Source organism: Salvelinus alpinus, chromosome 28 (genome assembly GCF_045679555.1).
Source record: "Salvelinus alpinus chromosome 28, SLU_Salpinus.1, whole genome shotgun sequence".
NCBI classification, from domain to species: Eukaryota; Metazoa; Chordata; class Actinopteri; order Salmoniformes; family Salmonidae; genus Salvelinus; species Salvelinus alpinus.
In genome coordinates this window covers 6,129,573-6,147,554 of record NC_092113.1, presented here as the reverse complement: position 1 = coordinate 6,147,554, position 17,982 = coordinate 6,129,573, and the positions used below count along the sequence as shown (strand labels likewise).

The following is a 17,982-nucleotide window of genomic DNA, read 5'->3' as shown; positions in this document are numbered from 1 at the left end:
TTTACTTTTCTTCAGCCCCTTTCCTCAGCTTTAATTGGTAGGGCTGCTGTGATTTTAAAATATGGATTGTGCTTCTAAAGTTGTTTTTGTGTTTTCCTTATGTGTGGTTTATCTGTTGTGTGACTTCATTTTGTAGCTGAAATTAATATCTGAAAATAAACATTTTGTATTTGACCTACAATCGGTCATGATTGGCCGAAATTTAAGAATTTCGTAGACTGTGTAGTAACGTTGTAACATTGATTGTTGTTGTTAGAAGTATTTGTACCTTTAGAAAATTCACAGATTACGTAATAGAGAAAAGGTCAAAAATGCATGAATAACTATAAACCAGAAAAAGAGCAAAAAGCAATACACTGCTGGGTCAAAATAACCACAATTTTGGGTAAATCATTCACGGAACCCATCAATACTGAGTCAAAATAACCCAGTGTTGGGTATGTACTATAGTGACCCAGCGCTGGTTTACAGAAATGACCCAAATGGGTAATTATTGACCCAGCATTTTTTTGTTACGTTGCAAGAGTAGGGGCTGAATATACACTGCTCAAAAAAATAAAGGGAACACTTAAACAACACAATGTAACTCCAAGTCAATCACACTTCTGTGAAATCAAACTGTCCACTTAGGAAGCAACACTGATTGACAATAAATGTCACATGCTGTTGTGCAAATGGAATAGACAACAGGTGGAAATTATAGGCAATTAGCAAGACACCCCCAATAAAGGAGTGGTTCTGCAGGTGGTGACCACAGACCACTTCTCAGTTCCTATGCTTCCTGGCTGATGTTTTGGTCACTTTTGAATGCTGGCGGTGCTTTCACTCTAGTGGTAGCATGAGACGGAGTCTACAACTCACACAAGTGGCTCAGGTAGTGCAGCTCATCCAGGATGGCACATCAATGCGAGCTGTGGCAAGAAGGTTTGCTGTGTCTGTCAGCGTAGTGTCCAGAGCATGGAGGCGCTACCAGGAGACAGGGCAGTACATCAGGAGACGTGGAGGAGGCCGTAGGAGGGCAACAACCCAGCAGCAGGACCGCTACCTCCGCCTTTGTGCAAGGAGGAGCACTGCCAGAGCCCTGCAAAATGACCTCCAGCAGGCCACAATTGTGCATGTTTCTGCTCAAACGGTCAGAAACAGACTCCATGAGGGTGGTATGAGGGCCCGACGTCCACAGGTGGGGGTTGTGCTTACAGCCCAACACCGTGCAGGACGTTTGGCATTTGCCAGAGAACACCAAGATTGGCAAATTCGCCACTGGCGCCCTGTGCTCTTCACAGATGAAAGCAGGTTCACACTGAGCACATGAGCACGTGACAGACGTGACAGAGTCTGGAGACGCCGTGGAGAACGTTCTGCTGCCTGCAACATCCTCCAGCATGACCGGTTTGGCGGTGGGTCAGTCATGGTGTGGGGTGGCATTTCTTTGGGGGGCCGCACAGCCCTCCATGTGCTCGCCAGAGGTAGCCTGACTGCCATTAGGTACCGAGATGAGATCCTCAGAGCCCTTGTGAGACCATATGCTGGTGCGGTTGGCCCTGGGTTCCTCCTAATGCAAGACAATGCTAGACCTCATGTGGCTGGAGTGTGTCAGCAGTTCCTGCAAGAGGAAGGCATTGATGCTATGGACTGGCCCGCCCGTTCCCCAGACCTGAATCCAATTGAGCACATCTGGGACATCATGTCTCGCTCCATCCACCAACGCCACGTTGCACCACAGACTGTCCAGGAGTTGGTGGATGCTTTAATCCAGGTCTGGGAGGAGATCCCTCAGGAGACCATCCGCCACCTCATCAGGAGCATGCCCAGGCGTTGTAGGGAGGTCATACAGGCACGTGGAGGCCACACACACTACTGAGCCTCATTTTGACTTGTTTTAAGGACATTACATCAAAGTTGGATCAGCCTGTAGTGTGGTTTTCCACTTTAATTTTGAGTGTGACTCCAAATCCAGACCTCCATGGGTTGATACATTTGATTTCCATTGATAATTTTTGTGTGATTTTGTTGTCAGCACATTCAACTATGTAAAGAAAAAAGTATTTAATAAGAATATTTCATTCATTCAGATCTAGGATGTGTTATTTTAGTGATCCCTTTATTTTTTTGAGCAGTGTATAATATCCACAGAGGAACCTTTGACTGGGAAAAATGACTATTTAGTTCATGAGCCTACTTGTTTTCATTAGAGCCGATTACAATACAAATCCCAAATCAAATAAGACGTCCAAATGCAATATGGCTGCCACAATATTATTAAAGGTCCAATGCAGTCATTTTATCTCAATATCAAACAATTTCTGTGTAACAATTAAGTACCTTACTGTGATTGTTTTCCATAAAAATAGTAAATAAATAAAATTGCAAAGAGCAATTTCTCAAGCAGAGTTTTGCTAGGACTGTCTGGGGGTGGTATGAGTGGGGAGGGGAAAACTGAAAACTAGCTGTTATTGGCAGAGCGGTTTGGAACTTTCTTTCTTATTGGTCTATTAACTAATTTACCGCCTGGAGATATCACCTGGCAGGCCAAAACTCCATCCCACTAAAACAGGCTTAAATTTCAGGCAGTCTTTTCAAACAGCTTTTACACTAAAAGGCCATTATCATAATTTTCACAATTTCACAGTATTATTCCAACGTCATAGTGGAAATATATTTAGAACACAGGAAAATCACATTTTTGGTAAAGTTCATGATGCCGTTGACCTTAACAAGGGCCACTGGATCAGTGGAAGCAAAATAGCCCCATAACATCAAACATCCACCGCCATATTTTACACAAGGATTCAGACCCTTTGCTATAAGACTCAATTTACCTCCGGTGCATCCTGTTTCCATTGATCATCCTTGATGTTTCTACAACTTGATTGGAGCCCACCTGTAGTAAATTAAATTGATTGGACATGATTTGGAAAGGCACACACCTGTCTATATAAGGTCCCACAGTTGACAGTGCATGTCAGAGCAAAAACCAAGACAGGTCGAAGGAATTGTCCATAGAGCTCCGAGACAGGATTTTATCAGATCTGGGGAAGTGTACCAACAAATTTCTGCAGCATTGAAGGTCCCCAAGAACACAGTGGCCTTCATCATTCTTAAATGGAAGAAGTTTGGAACCACCAAGACTCTTCCGAGAGTTGGCCGCCTGGCCAAACTGAGCAATCGGGGGAGAAGGGCAATCAGACCTTTATGGTAGAGTGGCCAGACGGAAGCCACTCCTCAGTAAAAGGCACATGACTTGGAGTTGCCAAAAGGCACCTAACGGACTCTCAGACCATGAGAAACAAGATTCTCTGGTCTGATGAAACCAAGATTGAACTATTTGGCCTGAATGCCAAGCATCAGATCTGGAGGAAAACAGGCAACTCTCGTCAGCTGGCCAATACCATCCCTACAGTGAAGCATGGTGGTGGCAGCATCAGGGACTGGGAGACTAGTCAGGATCGAGGGAAAGATGAACGGAGCTAAGTATAGAGAGATCCTTGATGAAAACCTGCTCCAGATCGCTCAGGACCTCACTGGGGCGAAGGTGAACCTTCCAACAGGACAACGACCCTATGCACACAGCCAAGATAATGCAGGAGTGGCTTCAGGACAAGTCTCTGAATGTCCTCGAGTGGCCTAGCCAAAGCCCGGACTTGAACCCGATCGAACTTCTTTGGAGAGACCTGATAATATCTTTGCAGCGAGAGGATCAACCGAAAATAATGAAAAAACAATTTCATCCATTTTAGAATAAGGCTGTAACAAAATATGTGAAAAGTGAAGGGATGGGAATACTTTCCTAGTGTGTGAGTGGATCTGTGCAGCGTCCCTCAGAACCAACGCTTCTTAGAGCGTAGGACATAGTTTACTTAGAGGTTAGTTAGTTGTAGTCTAAGGTTGTCCACACAGGTTCTCTCACTCTGCTCATCTCCTGCTGGGTCTGCCCCAGACTAATCACAGCCACCACCCACATTGCTATTTGCCAAATTATCATCCTACCCGACTTGACCTGCAGGACTTTTTTCCACATTTAACATTCAAAAAAACATACTCACACCTTTTCTGTGGTTTTGATGGAATCCAGCCAGAATGGGGAGATCCAACAATTATAATTTTTAGTCACCCACAAGCTATATTCAGAATGACTGCCAGGGTTAGAATGGTTAATGAATTAGACTAGCTAAATCATCTTAACTGGAACAACCATTTCAGCAACGGGTGCAGTAAGTCAACTGATTGGATTAGTTTTTAAAAAAAAGTATCTTATATTCCTCTTTGTGTAGCATAAGATACATTAATGTACATACAAAAGCCCAGATATTGAAGCAAACAATTTTGAAAAATCTAACTACAATAGAGCATGTTGGGAAATATGATAATGATGGGCGTGGTTTTGCAGACCAGCATGGAACAGCTTGGTCACCAGCATTCCAGCATCACCAGCATAAATGGATCACCAGCATCACTAGCTTGACCAGATCGTCAGCCTGCCTAACCAGCTAGACCATGCTGGTCAGACCAGCTTGACCAGCAATCAGACCAGCACTGACCAACTTTGACCAGCATGCAATTTAGGCTGATCTGTACTAGTTTTTTCAGCAGGGAACTACAACCACTACTTTATCTCCTCACCCTGTTAGGGCACACTCATGTCTTGGTCACTTCAAATACTTTATATCAACCTTGCACGCTTCGTTTCAGTGGGGAAAATGTTAGAGCTTTACATGTACGCTACTAGAGTACCTGACTGTTGTATTACAGGTTGCTTTCATGTAACTTGGTTAACTTGTGTGCTTGTGTCATTAAAGGCAGTGCCCATTGTTAATATGCCATAAGTGTGTGAATAAGACTAAAACATAAACACAGATTGAAAACATATACTAAACTAAAATATAAACGCAACATGTAAAGTGTTGGTGAGCTGAAATAAAAGTTCCCAGAAATGTTCCACATGCACAAATAGCTTATTTCTCAAAAATGTTGTGCACAAATTTGTTTACATCCCTGTTAGTGAGCATTTATACTTTGCCACGATAATCCAAGAAGCTGATTAAACAACATGCTCATTACACACGTCCACCTTGTGCTGGGGACAATAAAAGGCCACTCTAAAATGTGCAGTTTTGTCACACAAAACATATCCACAGATGTCTCAAGTTTGGAGGTAGCGTGCAATTGCCATGCTGACTTCAGGAATGCCCACCAGAGCTGTTGCGTGTTCATTTTTCTTACTATAAGCCGCCTCCAATGTCATTTTAGAGAATTTGGCAGTACGTCCAACCGTCCTCACAACTGCAGACCATGTGTAACCATGCCAGCCCAGGACCTCCACATCTGGGATCGTCTGACCAACTTTGTCGCAAGGATCTGTACACAATTCTTGGAAGCTGAAAATGGCACAGTTCTTCCCTGGCCTGCATACTCACCAGACATGTCACCCATTGAGCATGCTCTGGATTGACATGTACGACAGAGTGTTCCAGTTCCCGCCAATATCCAGCAACTTCGCGCATCCATTGAAGAGGAGTGGCCACAATCAACAGCCTGATCAACTCAATGCGAAGGAGATGTGTCGAGGTACATGAGGCAAATGGTGGTCATTCCAGATACTGGCTGGTTTTGTGATCTACACCCCCCCATCCTTTTTTTAAGGTATCTGCGACTAAGAGATGCATACCCTATCTGTATTCCCAGTCGTGAAATCCATAGATTAGGGCCTAATGATTTTCTTTCAATTGACTGATTTCCTTATATGAACTGTAAGTCAGAACAAGCTTAGAAATTGTCACATGTTTAGTCATGTTGGCCATATTGGATTCATAATAAAATGTATTTACACCAAAACAGTCTATGGGCATGAGTGTTGTATTCAAATCTGCGAAAATGTATATAATTTACAAAAATCATATTTCCAGGTTATTTAACCTCCATCCAATGGTATTATGGCAGTCTTTTGGGATTTTGGATGCCATATTGGATTTGAGGCAAAATCCAGGGTGACCCCCAACAATAATCTATTATGTCCTCCTCACTTAATTGCAAGAATAGGGGCTTTGGAGCCCAAAACATTTAATTTCGATGTCTGAGCCCAATTGTTTTCTTTAGAGCCGATTTACTGTAGCCACAACATTAAAAAAAGTGTAATTATATGTATTTTTGTCAGGCAGGGCAAGGCAGCACAGAATGAGAGCGAAATAGATTTAGAAAGTTCTGTTATTCAGCTACCAAAAAGTCAAGCTTACATTCATCATAAATATCCATTATATTTCCGCCTATTGTATCTCTGTGTCTACAGGTCTGTATTTCCAAAGAAGCATGCTGCAGACAACCCTTGTATTCCAAATTTGAGCAATATCAGAGCTTGCAATATTGTATTACATACTGTAAGCTTATGTGGCACATCCCCCCCTCCAACCAGGCATTATTCTGCACTTTTGAGTTTAGGGGGTGTCACACAATATCTATCAATTTAACCACCTTTGCAGTAAAATATATTTACACAACCATCCATTTAATTGATGAGAGACATTTATAGATTTGAAAAAACATGCTTGTGTTTTGTTATATCTCAGGTAGAGGTATCTAAAAACAACTGGAGCCATGCCACCACCAATTGCTTGAAGTGTGCATTTTGAATGATTGTTTTCAACCCAGGTCTGTGAGTATCAGTTTCTCTCCCTGCAAATCAAGTCTATGAATTTTAAAATGATATTATCTGAAAGAAATCACCAATGTCCTCAAATTAAGGTATACGGATATTTGATTGAGGTGTGTATTGATTGCTATTACTTGATTTTTAACTCAGGTCTCAGCACTGAGGGGAATGCTTCCACCAGAGGGTTCTGGTCCTAACCCTAACCACTGGGCCCTCTCAGAATTACTGGGCCAGCGGAGGCTTGTGGTGTTGGGGGTGCTAGTAGCATGGATGGTCCTCTTCCACCTCCTGGTGAACGTGTGGCTCCTCTGTCTCTTCACCAGCCTGCTGGTGGTACTGGGTGGCTGGCTGGGGTCCCGCGCTGCCCTGGATGCCAACAGCCTGCTACACCTGGAGCACTTCGTCCCCCTGGGTAGATCACAGCCGGCCCTCCACTCGCCTGAGAGCGAATGGAGGCTGGACCACGAGATCCACAGCGCTGTGCATAAAGCCATCCGAGACTTTGTGTCGTCCTGGTACCACACCATGCTGACCGAGGAGGAGGGGCTGGGGGAGTTTGAGCACATTATGCGGGACGCCATGTTGGATTCAGTGATGGAGCTGAAGGAGAGGGCTCGGTGCGTGGACAGGAGAGCGCTGGTCCAGAGGACCTTGGAGCTGTGTGGCTGCCACCTGCAGAGCTATATGACAGCCAGGGAGATGATGACGCAGGCAGAGGCACGGCTGGGGATGCAGGACAGAGACCGCTCCAGCACCCCCAGCCTGTGGGAGTTGTATAGCCAGGCAGATGCCCCCCACCCAGCCTTGGCTAGTCCAGCCACGGAGCTCAGCTATTCCCGGGCCGTAGTGGACCTCCTAATGCAAGTCCTGGTCCCGTTCCCTCACCTGGAGACCAGGACAGGGAGATACATGGTGGGGGAGTTGATCACCTGTAACGTCCTCCTCCCACTGGTCAGTAGGGTGTCCGATCCTGACTGGCTCAATCTCACCATTGTGGACTTGTTCACCAAAGCCAAAGAATCACCGGATGAGTCCCTCGATGAGCTCCCTGATACTCTAGTCCAGCTGCACAGGAGTCAGACCCAGCAGGAGCTCTGGACTCGGAGCCGTTCTACCTCCTGGCTCCAGACTCCGAGAGACCAGAACGAGTCCAGCAACAGCCCCACTCCTCCCAAGCCAGCCACTCCAGACTCCCTGGAATCCATGGAGTCCTACCATACGGCAGTGCCAGATCTGAAGGAGGAAACACGGCAGTACTGTGGGGCGATCCTGCCAATGCCATGCATTGGTTCATCGATCAAAATAAACAGTTGTCATGTGTCTATGGATCTGCTGAGGTCCTGCAGCGGTGGCAGCCGCCTGTATCAGGGTGTGGACTCGGACCTGGAGTCCCCATCGACAGAATCCAATCAGCTCTCTGTGGAGTCCCTAGACCAGATGGACTCAGAGGAGGACCAGACAGACAGCTTCTGTGACTGTACCTCCCCTACCAACTTCTGCAGTGTGTTTGAAGACGAGCCGCCTGGATGCTTCGGCAACTTGAAGGTCCTGGGACCCAGGGTTTGTTTGTTTATTTGTTTGCTTGTTAGTTAGTTTATTGGTCTTTCAGCATTCCTACATGTTCTTAAACAGTTATTTAAATTGTATATAAGTATAAAACAATACAAGGTATTGATGTAGAATAAATAAGGTTACAAATTGCTATGAATGGCTTTGCTAAAATCTTGAGATGCAGGTGTCCGATCAGCCCCATTGGCCAGCGGGCATGGCGGAGGAGCTGCACCCACGCTGCCCTGTCCCTCCGGGGAGGCTGTGTCTGACCCCCTTCAGCTTCGAACCCCTCCGCAGCCCAGATGGACCCGTCCTTATCCAGAACCTGAGAATCACTGGTGCTGTGACAGCCAAGGAGCATCGCAGCACCGGCTCACACCCCTATACTCTATACACCGTAAAAGTAAGACATTATGTCTAACACAGTGTAAAACCAGGTTAGATATAAATGCGTGGTTCTGGTACCGGCTCTGACCGACATTTCTGCATATAAATCGATCTGTGGAAACAGTAAATCGAAATGGCTTGCATTCAGCGATAGCTCTAGCTGTCACGGGAGAGGCTAGTTCAGTCAGTTGTCGTAATGAGCCCTCCCCAGCTAGCTAGTTAACGTTAATTATTGTGGCTAGAAACTTCGGTGAGGATTTGAAACTTTCCTGTCTAAGTTGGGATTTGGGAGTTTAGAATCATTCGTTTTTCAGCGGAGTAAAACAAAGAAAATGTAGACGTTAATAATACCGTAGTTGTACTAGAATACATTTAGCTGTCACCCTGTCCTACTATATTGGCTACACTATCTAGCTACTGTACTTCCCTCTCCTACTGTGCCCTGTGTTGGGTTTCCGGCTTGCAGCACTAACTTTCCCCGTTGAGCTGTATCACGATAACATTCAGACGGTTACTTACTACCAATATTACAAGTTAGTTTTAGTGTAGGCTACTCGAAATACTGTATTCGGATGGAACCAATTGGCTACTGCCAGCGACGTGATACAGCTTCCCAGTGGGAAGGAGCTCGATACAACACGGTTACACACCGGTCATTCACACCGGCTTGCCGTTACGTTAGCTAATTGGCATGTAACGGTGAAATCCAAATGGTGATCAATCAATACTACAAGTTTTTTCTCCCTCGCCCATCGGAATAAACATCACTTTCATTTACAAGTTCCAATAGTCTTGAAGGAGTTCCCACATATGCTGAGTACTTGTTAGTGCTCACACCTACTCATTCAAACCCTTGAATGAGTAGGTGTGTCCAAACTTTTGACTGGTACTGTATACATAGAAAACACAGAAAAATCACGTTTTTGAGTGCACTGGATCTTTAACAAAAGAAAACAAACGAGTTTGCTTTACAGAACATTTCTTGCAATTCTACACGTTTTACCATGGGGTGTGGAGACATTGTTGCAGTTTTAAAGCTAATTTCCTGCAATTCTACACTTTTTGTCATGACTTATGATATCTGAATGAGAGTGACTAACAAAATCAATGGGGCCCCCTGGAGGTCAGGGCCCCTGGGCACGTGCACAGTGTGCCCAGTCAGTAAATTACCATCATTACTACAAGTTTAGATAGGTGGCTAGATTAATTTAGCGATCTTAAATGTTTTTACTGACATGGGCTAATTGAGTGACTGTCAGTGGATGACATATTGCCCCTGGTGTATTCTATTATTCTAACTCTCAACAGTAAATTGAGCTAACTGAGTTCCTAATTTTTCAAAGAATAATAATAATTAATGTTTTTTTATTCTGAGTAATTACAGTGGTCCGGACCTCGGTGTCCTCATATGTAGTTACGACCCTATGTAGTTACGTTACCCCATATGAAGTTGGCATTTAAAATGGTTACGGTTAGGGTTGGGGTTGGGGTTGGGGTTAGGTCATGGTTATGGTTAAGGTTAAGGTTAGGGTTGAGATTTAGGGTTGGAACGTCCCAAGGATTCCGGATAGCATTGACTACAAAATCAATGCTAGCCTCTTAAAGGGGCAGTAGCCTACATTGGATGTTAAAGTTTCAATGGCGAAGGTGCATAAAAATGTACTTACCAGAAACACCTCATTTGCTAAGTTCGCCATATTGTACAGTGCGCTCTGTTACTCTTTTTGGATTGGTATTAGCACAATATACATTATCCCAATTCTAGCTACAAGACGGCGGCAATTTGAAAAAACGAAAAAGTAGATTGTGCTGATATATAGTCACATTGAACTATGTCGCGTGTGGATAGTGCTCAAACGAATACTTCATACAGTGCATTTGGAAAGTATTCAGACCCCTCGACTTTTACCACATTTTGTTACGTTACAGCATTATTCTAAAATGCCACTCAAGGACATTCAGAGACTTGTCCCGAAGCCACTCCTGCGGTGTCTTGGCTGTGTGCTTAGGGTTGTTGTCCTGTTGAGAACCTGCTCCAGAACGCTCAGGACTTCATCAAGGATCTCTCTGTACTTTGCTCCGTTCTTCTTTCCCTCGATCCTGACTAGTCTCCTAGTCCCTGCCTCTGAAAAAATCCCCACAACATGATGCTGCTACCACCATGCTTCACCGTAGGGATGGTGCCAGGTTTCCTCCAAACGTGACGCTTGGAATTCAGGCCATAGAGTTCAATCTTGGTTTCATCAGACCAGAGAATCTTGTTTCTTTAGGTGTCCTTTAGTACTTTAGGTGCCTTTTTGGCAAACTCCAAGCGGGCTGTCATGTGCCTTTTACTGAGGAGTGGCTTCCGTCTGGCCACTCTACCGTAAAGGCCTGATTGGTGGAGTGCTGCAGAGATGGTTGTCCTTCTGGAAGGTTCTTCCATCTCATCAGAGGAACTCTGGAGCTCTGTCAGAGTGACCATTGGGTTCTTTGTCACCTCCCTGACCAAGGCCCCTCTCCCCTGATTGTTCAATTTTTCCAGGTGGCCTGCTCTAGGAAGAGTCTTGGTGGTTCCAAACTTCTTCCATTTAAGAATGATGGAGGCCACTGTGTTCTTGGGGACCTTCAATGCTGCAGAAATATTTTGGTATCCTTCCCGAGATCTGTGCCTCAACACAAACCTGTCTCGTAGCTCTACAGACAATTTCTTTGACCTCGTGGCTTGGTTTTTGCTATGACATGCACTGTCAACTGTGGGACCTTATATAGACAGGTGTGTGCCTTTCCAAAGCATGTCAATCGAATTTACCACAGGTGGACTCCAATCAAGTTGTGGAAACATCTCAAAGATGATCAATGGAAACAGGATGCACAAGAGCTCAATTTTGAGTCTCATAGCAAAGGGTTTGAATACTTATGTAAGTAAGGTATTTCTGTTCCAAAAAAAGTGTGCGCTTTGTCATTATGGGTTATTGTGTGTAGATTGATGAAGAATATTTAAAAAAATACATTTTAGAATAAGGTTGTAATGTATCAAAATGACGAAAAAGTCAAGGGGTCTGAATACTTTCCAAATCCACTGTATCTGAATTCCTCCCTTTTTATGCACCTTTTACATCACAGCATTATTTAATCTGCAGTATTCTTCTCCAATATTTATTCCAATAATATTTACATGTTAATATTATCTTATGATTATAATTATTATGTCTCATCTTTTAACTAAATTCTGTCTATTAGCTTCCAAAATGTAATTATCTAGCTGTCTGATAACACGATCTAATGGAATGGCTTGTCCTGCACTTTGTAAAAATCCAGAGTGCATTGAGTGAATACTGGAAAAAGATCTTGGTTCCTTTCTGAACATAGCAATGTGAATGCAAAGAGGACTCACACCACAAAATAGGTGACATGAACTGGCAAAAGAGTTCAAAGTCAAGGGAAGTGTGAATACTGCCCTGATGTATTTAGCTTTTTATTACCCCAGAGTTCACTTTAAAGAGGACTGAGATCGGTTCTTTTAAAGAGGACTATATGTGGAAACACCCGTAGATCCCAGAGGAGCAGGAGAGAGTGGTTTTATCGCTCTAGCTAGCACATTCACAGATCGATTTTTTTATTGCCAACCTTTTCAATGTAATCTTAAAATAATTAATAGATTTTAAACAAAAAACATTTTGGGTTTGTCATAGACAGACAAGATTAATATGAGATGAAAGGTAAGTTCCTAATGAGTTCAGTAAGCCAAGCTAAAGCCCTGTCTGATGTTTAGAAGGGTGAGGGCAGAAGTTTTCATCAAGAAGCCTTTAGAAAATGCACATGTTCTCGAAGACTAAACATACAAATATGTATTTTGCAGTTAAAAGGAAGGTGAAATCTTAGTAGTTTTATAATTTGATTATACTATATTTAGAAAGCATATAAGTCATTTCAAAGCTTATTCATACAGTGTTGAATAAGAAATACATCAAGTATTTCATATTTTCACATTTTTATCATAGTTGTACTGTGTACTTGAGTGTGTGTCTCAAAATTGACTACACCTCAGCAATTATTTTTTTTTATACCAGAAAGTTGGGATTTTAATCATTGTGGCAATATAAGCATTACTAGGTTTTGTTTATGGCCCTCTCATGATAAATACATCTATTTAGTCGGAAATATACATTTTGACATGACATTTAACAGGTCAGTGCTTGAATGCTTACGCAGTCATGGTCTCTAGAGGCAGGGATAACAACAATGTAACACATAGACCTGTGACTCTTTTTATCATAAGATACAATGCTAGACAAATCACTTGTGACAGTACCGGACATTAGTGTACACTTCCTTACCTTTTTAATACCTTTTCATATCGATCTTGAAATGTGAACATTGGACTAGTCTTATTAAACTTTCCCAGTCAATCTGTAACCGTTGTTGTTCCCCAGTATGAGACAGTGGTTGACTCAGAGAGCCTAGGTACTCTACAACCTGTAGCTTATCACACTGTGAACCGGCGCTACAGCGAGTTCCTCCACCTGCAGACACGCCTGGAGGAGAAGCCTGACCTCAAGAAGATGATTAAGAGTAAGAAGTCCAATTCTATATATTTTTTAAGTCTTTTGTATGTTTTTTGGCTGGAGAGAGATTTCGGTGAACGGTACGAGAGAGTGCTGAAAGAGCAGTAGACCAGATTCGAACCCAAGCTGGCAGCTGTACATTATATTCAGTCAAAACAAATCATTTATAGCGTAGATGAAGTCTTACATGTGCTGTATGGATATTTTATTCTCACCAAAGGGTGTTTGTATCTTTTCCATTTCAGATGTCAAGGGACCCAAGAAGATTTTCCCTGATCTTCCATTTGGAAACGCAGATATTGACAAGGTGGAAGTTCGAAAAGGACAGCTGGATACCTTTCTTAAAGTAGGAATTGTATTGTTTATCTAACAAGGTGAATCATTTCCTGATTTGTATGTTTTTGAAATGTGACTGTTGCATTGTGTCTGATCACTCCGCTTTGTTTTCCTCCAGCAACTGTGTACCATCCCTGAGACGGCCAACAGCGACGAGATGCAGGAGTTCCTGGCTCTTCACACAGACGCCAGCACAGCCTTCGAGAAGAAACCATTTGTTATGTCCAGGATTGATAAGGTGACTTAGCGTTTTCAGTGTCACAACTGTCGCGGTTATGAAATAAAAACAGTGCATGATCACTTGACCTAAAAACATGAAAAGGGAGAGGTGAGAGATGATAGAATATGTGGTTTCTGGTGACCTGTTTTTTCGGGAAGCTAACCTTGGTGCTGTTTGTGTGCTGTGTCCTCCTGGGCCTGGTTATTGGTGTTTACTGTAGATGATGGCAAATGCTGTAGACACTCTGAAGACAGCATTCCCTCGTGCTGAGGATGACCTGGATGTAGAGCCTGCTGATGCGAGGAATGCCCCAGAAGGAAGGAAGAGGTGGGAGTCTTTTTTTTCTCCATCTCTCTCTCTCACTCACTCACTCTGTACTCCCTCTCTCTCTTCCCCCTCTCTGTGTCTTTTCACTCACTCACTCACTCACTCACTCACTCACTCACTCACTCACTCACTCACTCACTCTGTTCTCGCTCTGTTCTCGCTCTCTCTCTCTCTTCCCCCTCTCTGTGTCTTCTCTTTCTCTAAATGTCACATATGTACGACCTGGCCAAAAAATTGTTCTTTGTAACTGCTTATATGACATTAAAGTCAAACTATCTAGTTTTGTGTAATGTGTTTGTTAATTGTTGCGTCAGGTCTGTCCGGCTGAGGTTCTCCAGTAAAGTCGCCCCTACTCTCAATATACCTGAAATCCAGCCCAAAGTCATATACTGCTTCAATGAAGGGAGCACTGTAAGTTAACCATGGAAGTTTCATAGCAATGAGTATCAATGAATAATCATTTAATATTAATGTCATCTAACTGTCTGTTTGATTGTACTCACTCAACCCGCCCATCCATCCATCCATTAATTCACTCATTCATTCCTGTGCCCTGGTCTGTTTCTGCAGGTGTTCCATGGCCTGTCCCTGTCTGGTCTGGAGGGCTTTATAAAGGACCAGGAGGCTCTGCTCTATGCTCCCCAGGAGAAGGAGGCTGACGAGAGGAGGTTCAGCGTGCTACCTGGCAAAGACAGGAAGGGAGGTGGGGGTCGGGAGAGAAAACCTCGGGGGACAGGTACACTTTTTCTAACGTCTACACGGGCCTGCGTTATCAACCTATTATTCTCTGACATGAAGGACCGTCATACAGTTGACTGAATATCTAAGGACCGTCTCAGTGCAAAAACAGACATTATTATCATAATTATAAACTTTCCAAATGAGATCATCTATGAGCATGCTCCACTCAGTAATGGCCAGCGGGTGGTAGTAACCTTGCACAGCCTCTGTAGGCCAGTACCACACCACTGTTTTGAGGAAACAGTGTTGACTATCTCTCTGAGGCTATCTGGCTCTGTTTGCCTTTCTGTTATTCGTGTTCCAGAATCATCTCCCAGTATTTGTATCTTCGTCAAGTTCAGGTTTTGTATTCTGTTGCGTGCGTGCGTGCTTATATGTGTGAATCTGACTGTGATGTGTGTTCGTGCAGACACGGCCGTGGCAGACGTAGCTCTGAGCATCCTGTGTCTGCTGATGAAGGACCAGTGGAGCTGGCTGTGCACTGAGAACATACAGAAGACCATCAGACTGCTGTTTGGCACCTTCATTGAGAGGTATCACACCATATCATACCGTCATCTTCATAGACTAGAACAGGGAAGCAGACCATACCCCTGCCTCACCATAGACTAGAACAGGGAAGCAGACCATACCCCTGCCTCACCATAGACTAGAACAGGGAAGCAGACCATACCACTTCCTCATCATAGAGTAGAACAGGGAAGCAGACCATACCACTCCCTCATCATAGACTAGAACAGGGAAGCAGACCATACCCCTGCCTCACCATAGACTAGAACAGGGAAGCAGACCATACCACTTCCTCATCATAGAGTAGAACAGGGAAGCAGACCATACCACTCCCTCATCATAGACTAGAACAGGGAAGCAGACCATACCACTTCCTCATCATAGACTAGAACAGGGAAGCAGACCATACCACTCCCTCATCATAGACTAGAACAGGGAAGCAGACCATACCACTTCCTCATCATAGAGTAGAACAGGGAAGCAGACCATACCACTCCCTCATCATAGACTAGAACAGGGAAGCAGACCATACCACTTCCTCATCATAGAGTAGAACAGGGAAGCAGACCATACCACTCCCTCATCATAGACTAGAACAGGGAAGCAGACCATACCACTTCCTCATCATAGAGTAGAACAGGGAAGCAGACCATACCACTCCCTCATCATAGAGTAGAACAGGAAAGCAGACCATACCACTCCCTCATCATAGACTAGAACAGGAAAGCAGACCATACCACTCCCTCATCATAGACTAGAACAGGAAAGCAGACCATACCACTCCCTCATCATAGACTAGAACAGGAAAGCAGACCATACCACTCCCTCATCATAGACTACAACAGGGAAGCAGACCATACCACTCCCTCATCATAGACTAGAACAGGGAAGCAGACCATACCACTCCCTCATCATAGACTACAACAGGGAAGCAGACCATACCACTCCCTCATCATAGACTAGAACAGGAAAGCAGACCATACCCCTCCCTCATCATAGACCAGAACAGGGAAGCAGACCATACCACTCCCTCATCATAGACTAGAACAGGGAAGCAGACCATACCACTTCCTCATCATAGACTAGAACAGGGAAGCAGACCATACCACTCCCTCATCATAGAGTAGAACATAGACTTCAACAGTAAAGAACAGTTGGTCCTTCATACTCATCTTTTATATTGCGCATGGCCCTTTGCTCCACTAGCAGCTAGAAGAAACAAATCACTCATCTTGTACATATGGGGTTGTCAGTCAGTTTGCTTAGTAATTCAGGGCACTTTAACCCATTGCATCTTCTGTCACAGAATCAACTTTACACTGTCAGGAGCAAGACTTCCCTAGTCAGATGTGGCACCTCATACTTCATATGACCCCTGTAATAAGTACACATTTTGGTTAGATTGTGGCAAGAACACAATTTGATCCATACAGTCATTTAGGTTAGCTAGTTAGCTAGGACAGTGGTTTTCAACTTACTCTTGAAAGTATGAATAGTAGAAGGCATAAAGTGCCATTTCTAAATTGGGAAGTGTATCGTCAGTTTTCCTCTTGTCACGTCAGTCATTGCATACCTTAGAGGAGTGGTTCCCAAACTGGGGGGGGGGGGGGTGCAGGGGGAGGGGCGCGGGTCAGTTTTTTAGCTAGGTTTGTTAGCCCATAGATTTTGGTGTAATTCTTTGAGTCACTCAATTATCACATGAATACACATTAGAAATGGCTAAATGTATAGAACTGCAACAAAAAAAATGCTTTAAACCTGCAAAATGTTCTCTCCACAAACAAGAGGGGTGTGAACAGCTTAATAGACATAGAAATAGATGTGGCGCGCGTAGGCGCGGGATGTTCCCCAATGCTGGAAGGGGGACCTGAGTGAACGGGAACCCCTGGGCTAGGAGATGGGTGTAGTGTGGTGAGGGTTCCTACCGCTCTGTGGATCTTGACAGGTCTTCAGCAGAACATCCAGACATTTTGTTCTCTTTGTATTTCCAGGAATGGTTTGCTGAGGTATTAAGTAAGAGGGTTTTTCATCAGTCGAATAATGATTGATATAAGTGTCCTAGTTTCGCTCCAAAAACACATTTTTTGTAATATGGATTTGATTAATAATTTCAAAAGGCTGTTCATTCAGAAAGGGATTATTTTTCTCTATAACTTGGCTATGTTAAATGCTGTTATGAAATAATACCATTTCCTTTCATGTCTGGAGGGGAAAAACACTTATTGACTGTTGAGATTAGTTTAGTAGTCCATCAGTCTTAGTATTCAGACCTGTTCACTGTTCATAGAACTGTTCATTGTTTAGTAGAATAATTATACAAAAATGATGTTGTGCTTTAACCTGTCTGGGGTACGTAGGAGAACAGAACATCTGTTGTTATGGCCAGTAATTGGTAGTAGTATAGTTGATGACGGAGCTTAAAAGGCGCAGTGCAGTGAAAATGTCGATTTTTCTGTGTTTTATATATATTTTCTCAATATGTGGTTCGAATAAATCTCTGAAATTGTCAAAATTATGATGGTTGCCCTTTTAGTGTAAGAGGCTGAAATTTCAGCCTGCTTTGATGGGATGGAGCTTTGGCCTAAAATGTGTTAACAGACCAATAAGAAAGACAGTTCAAAAGTTCTCTGCCATTAACAGCTTGTTTTCAGTTTTCCCCTCCCCACTCAGACCACTTCCAGACAGTTCTAGCAAAAGTCTTGCTTGAGAAATTGCACTTT

The 17,982-nt window shown here is 43.6% G+C and overlaps 1 protein-coding gene across 3 annotated transcripts in view; it reads left to right on the top strand.

Moving 5' to 3' along the window:
- snx19a (sorting nexin 19a) overlaps positions 1-17,982 on the top strand; it is a 36,829-nt gene that overhangs the window by 6,419 nt on the left and 12,428 nt on the right. For 2 of the 3 annotated variants that reach the window (XM_071371315.1, XM_071371317.1), the window contains exons 3-12: positions 6,561-6,646; positions 6,794-8,203; positions 8,379-8,597; positions 12,997-13,135; positions 13,374-13,474; positions 13,583-13,702; positions 13,905-14,011; positions 14,326-14,422; positions 14,582-14,747; positions 15,162-15,285. In XM_071371315.1, the coding sequence (XP_071227416.1) occupies positions 6,812-8,203; positions 8,379-8,597; positions 12,997-13,135; positions 13,374-13,474; positions 13,583-13,702; positions 13,905-14,011; positions 14,326-14,422; positions 14,582-14,747; positions 15,162-15,285 (2,465 nt within the window). In that variant the 5' untranslated portion in view covers positions 6,561-6,646; positions 6,794-6,811. The remainder of the gene's footprint in view (positions 1-6,560; positions 6,647-6,793; positions 8,204-8,378; positions 8,598-12,996; positions 13,136-13,373; positions 13,475-13,582; positions 13,703-13,904; positions 14,012-14,325; positions 14,423-14,581; positions 14,748-15,161; positions 15,286-17,982) is intronic. The other variant, XM_071371316.1, reaches the window with a different exon arrangement.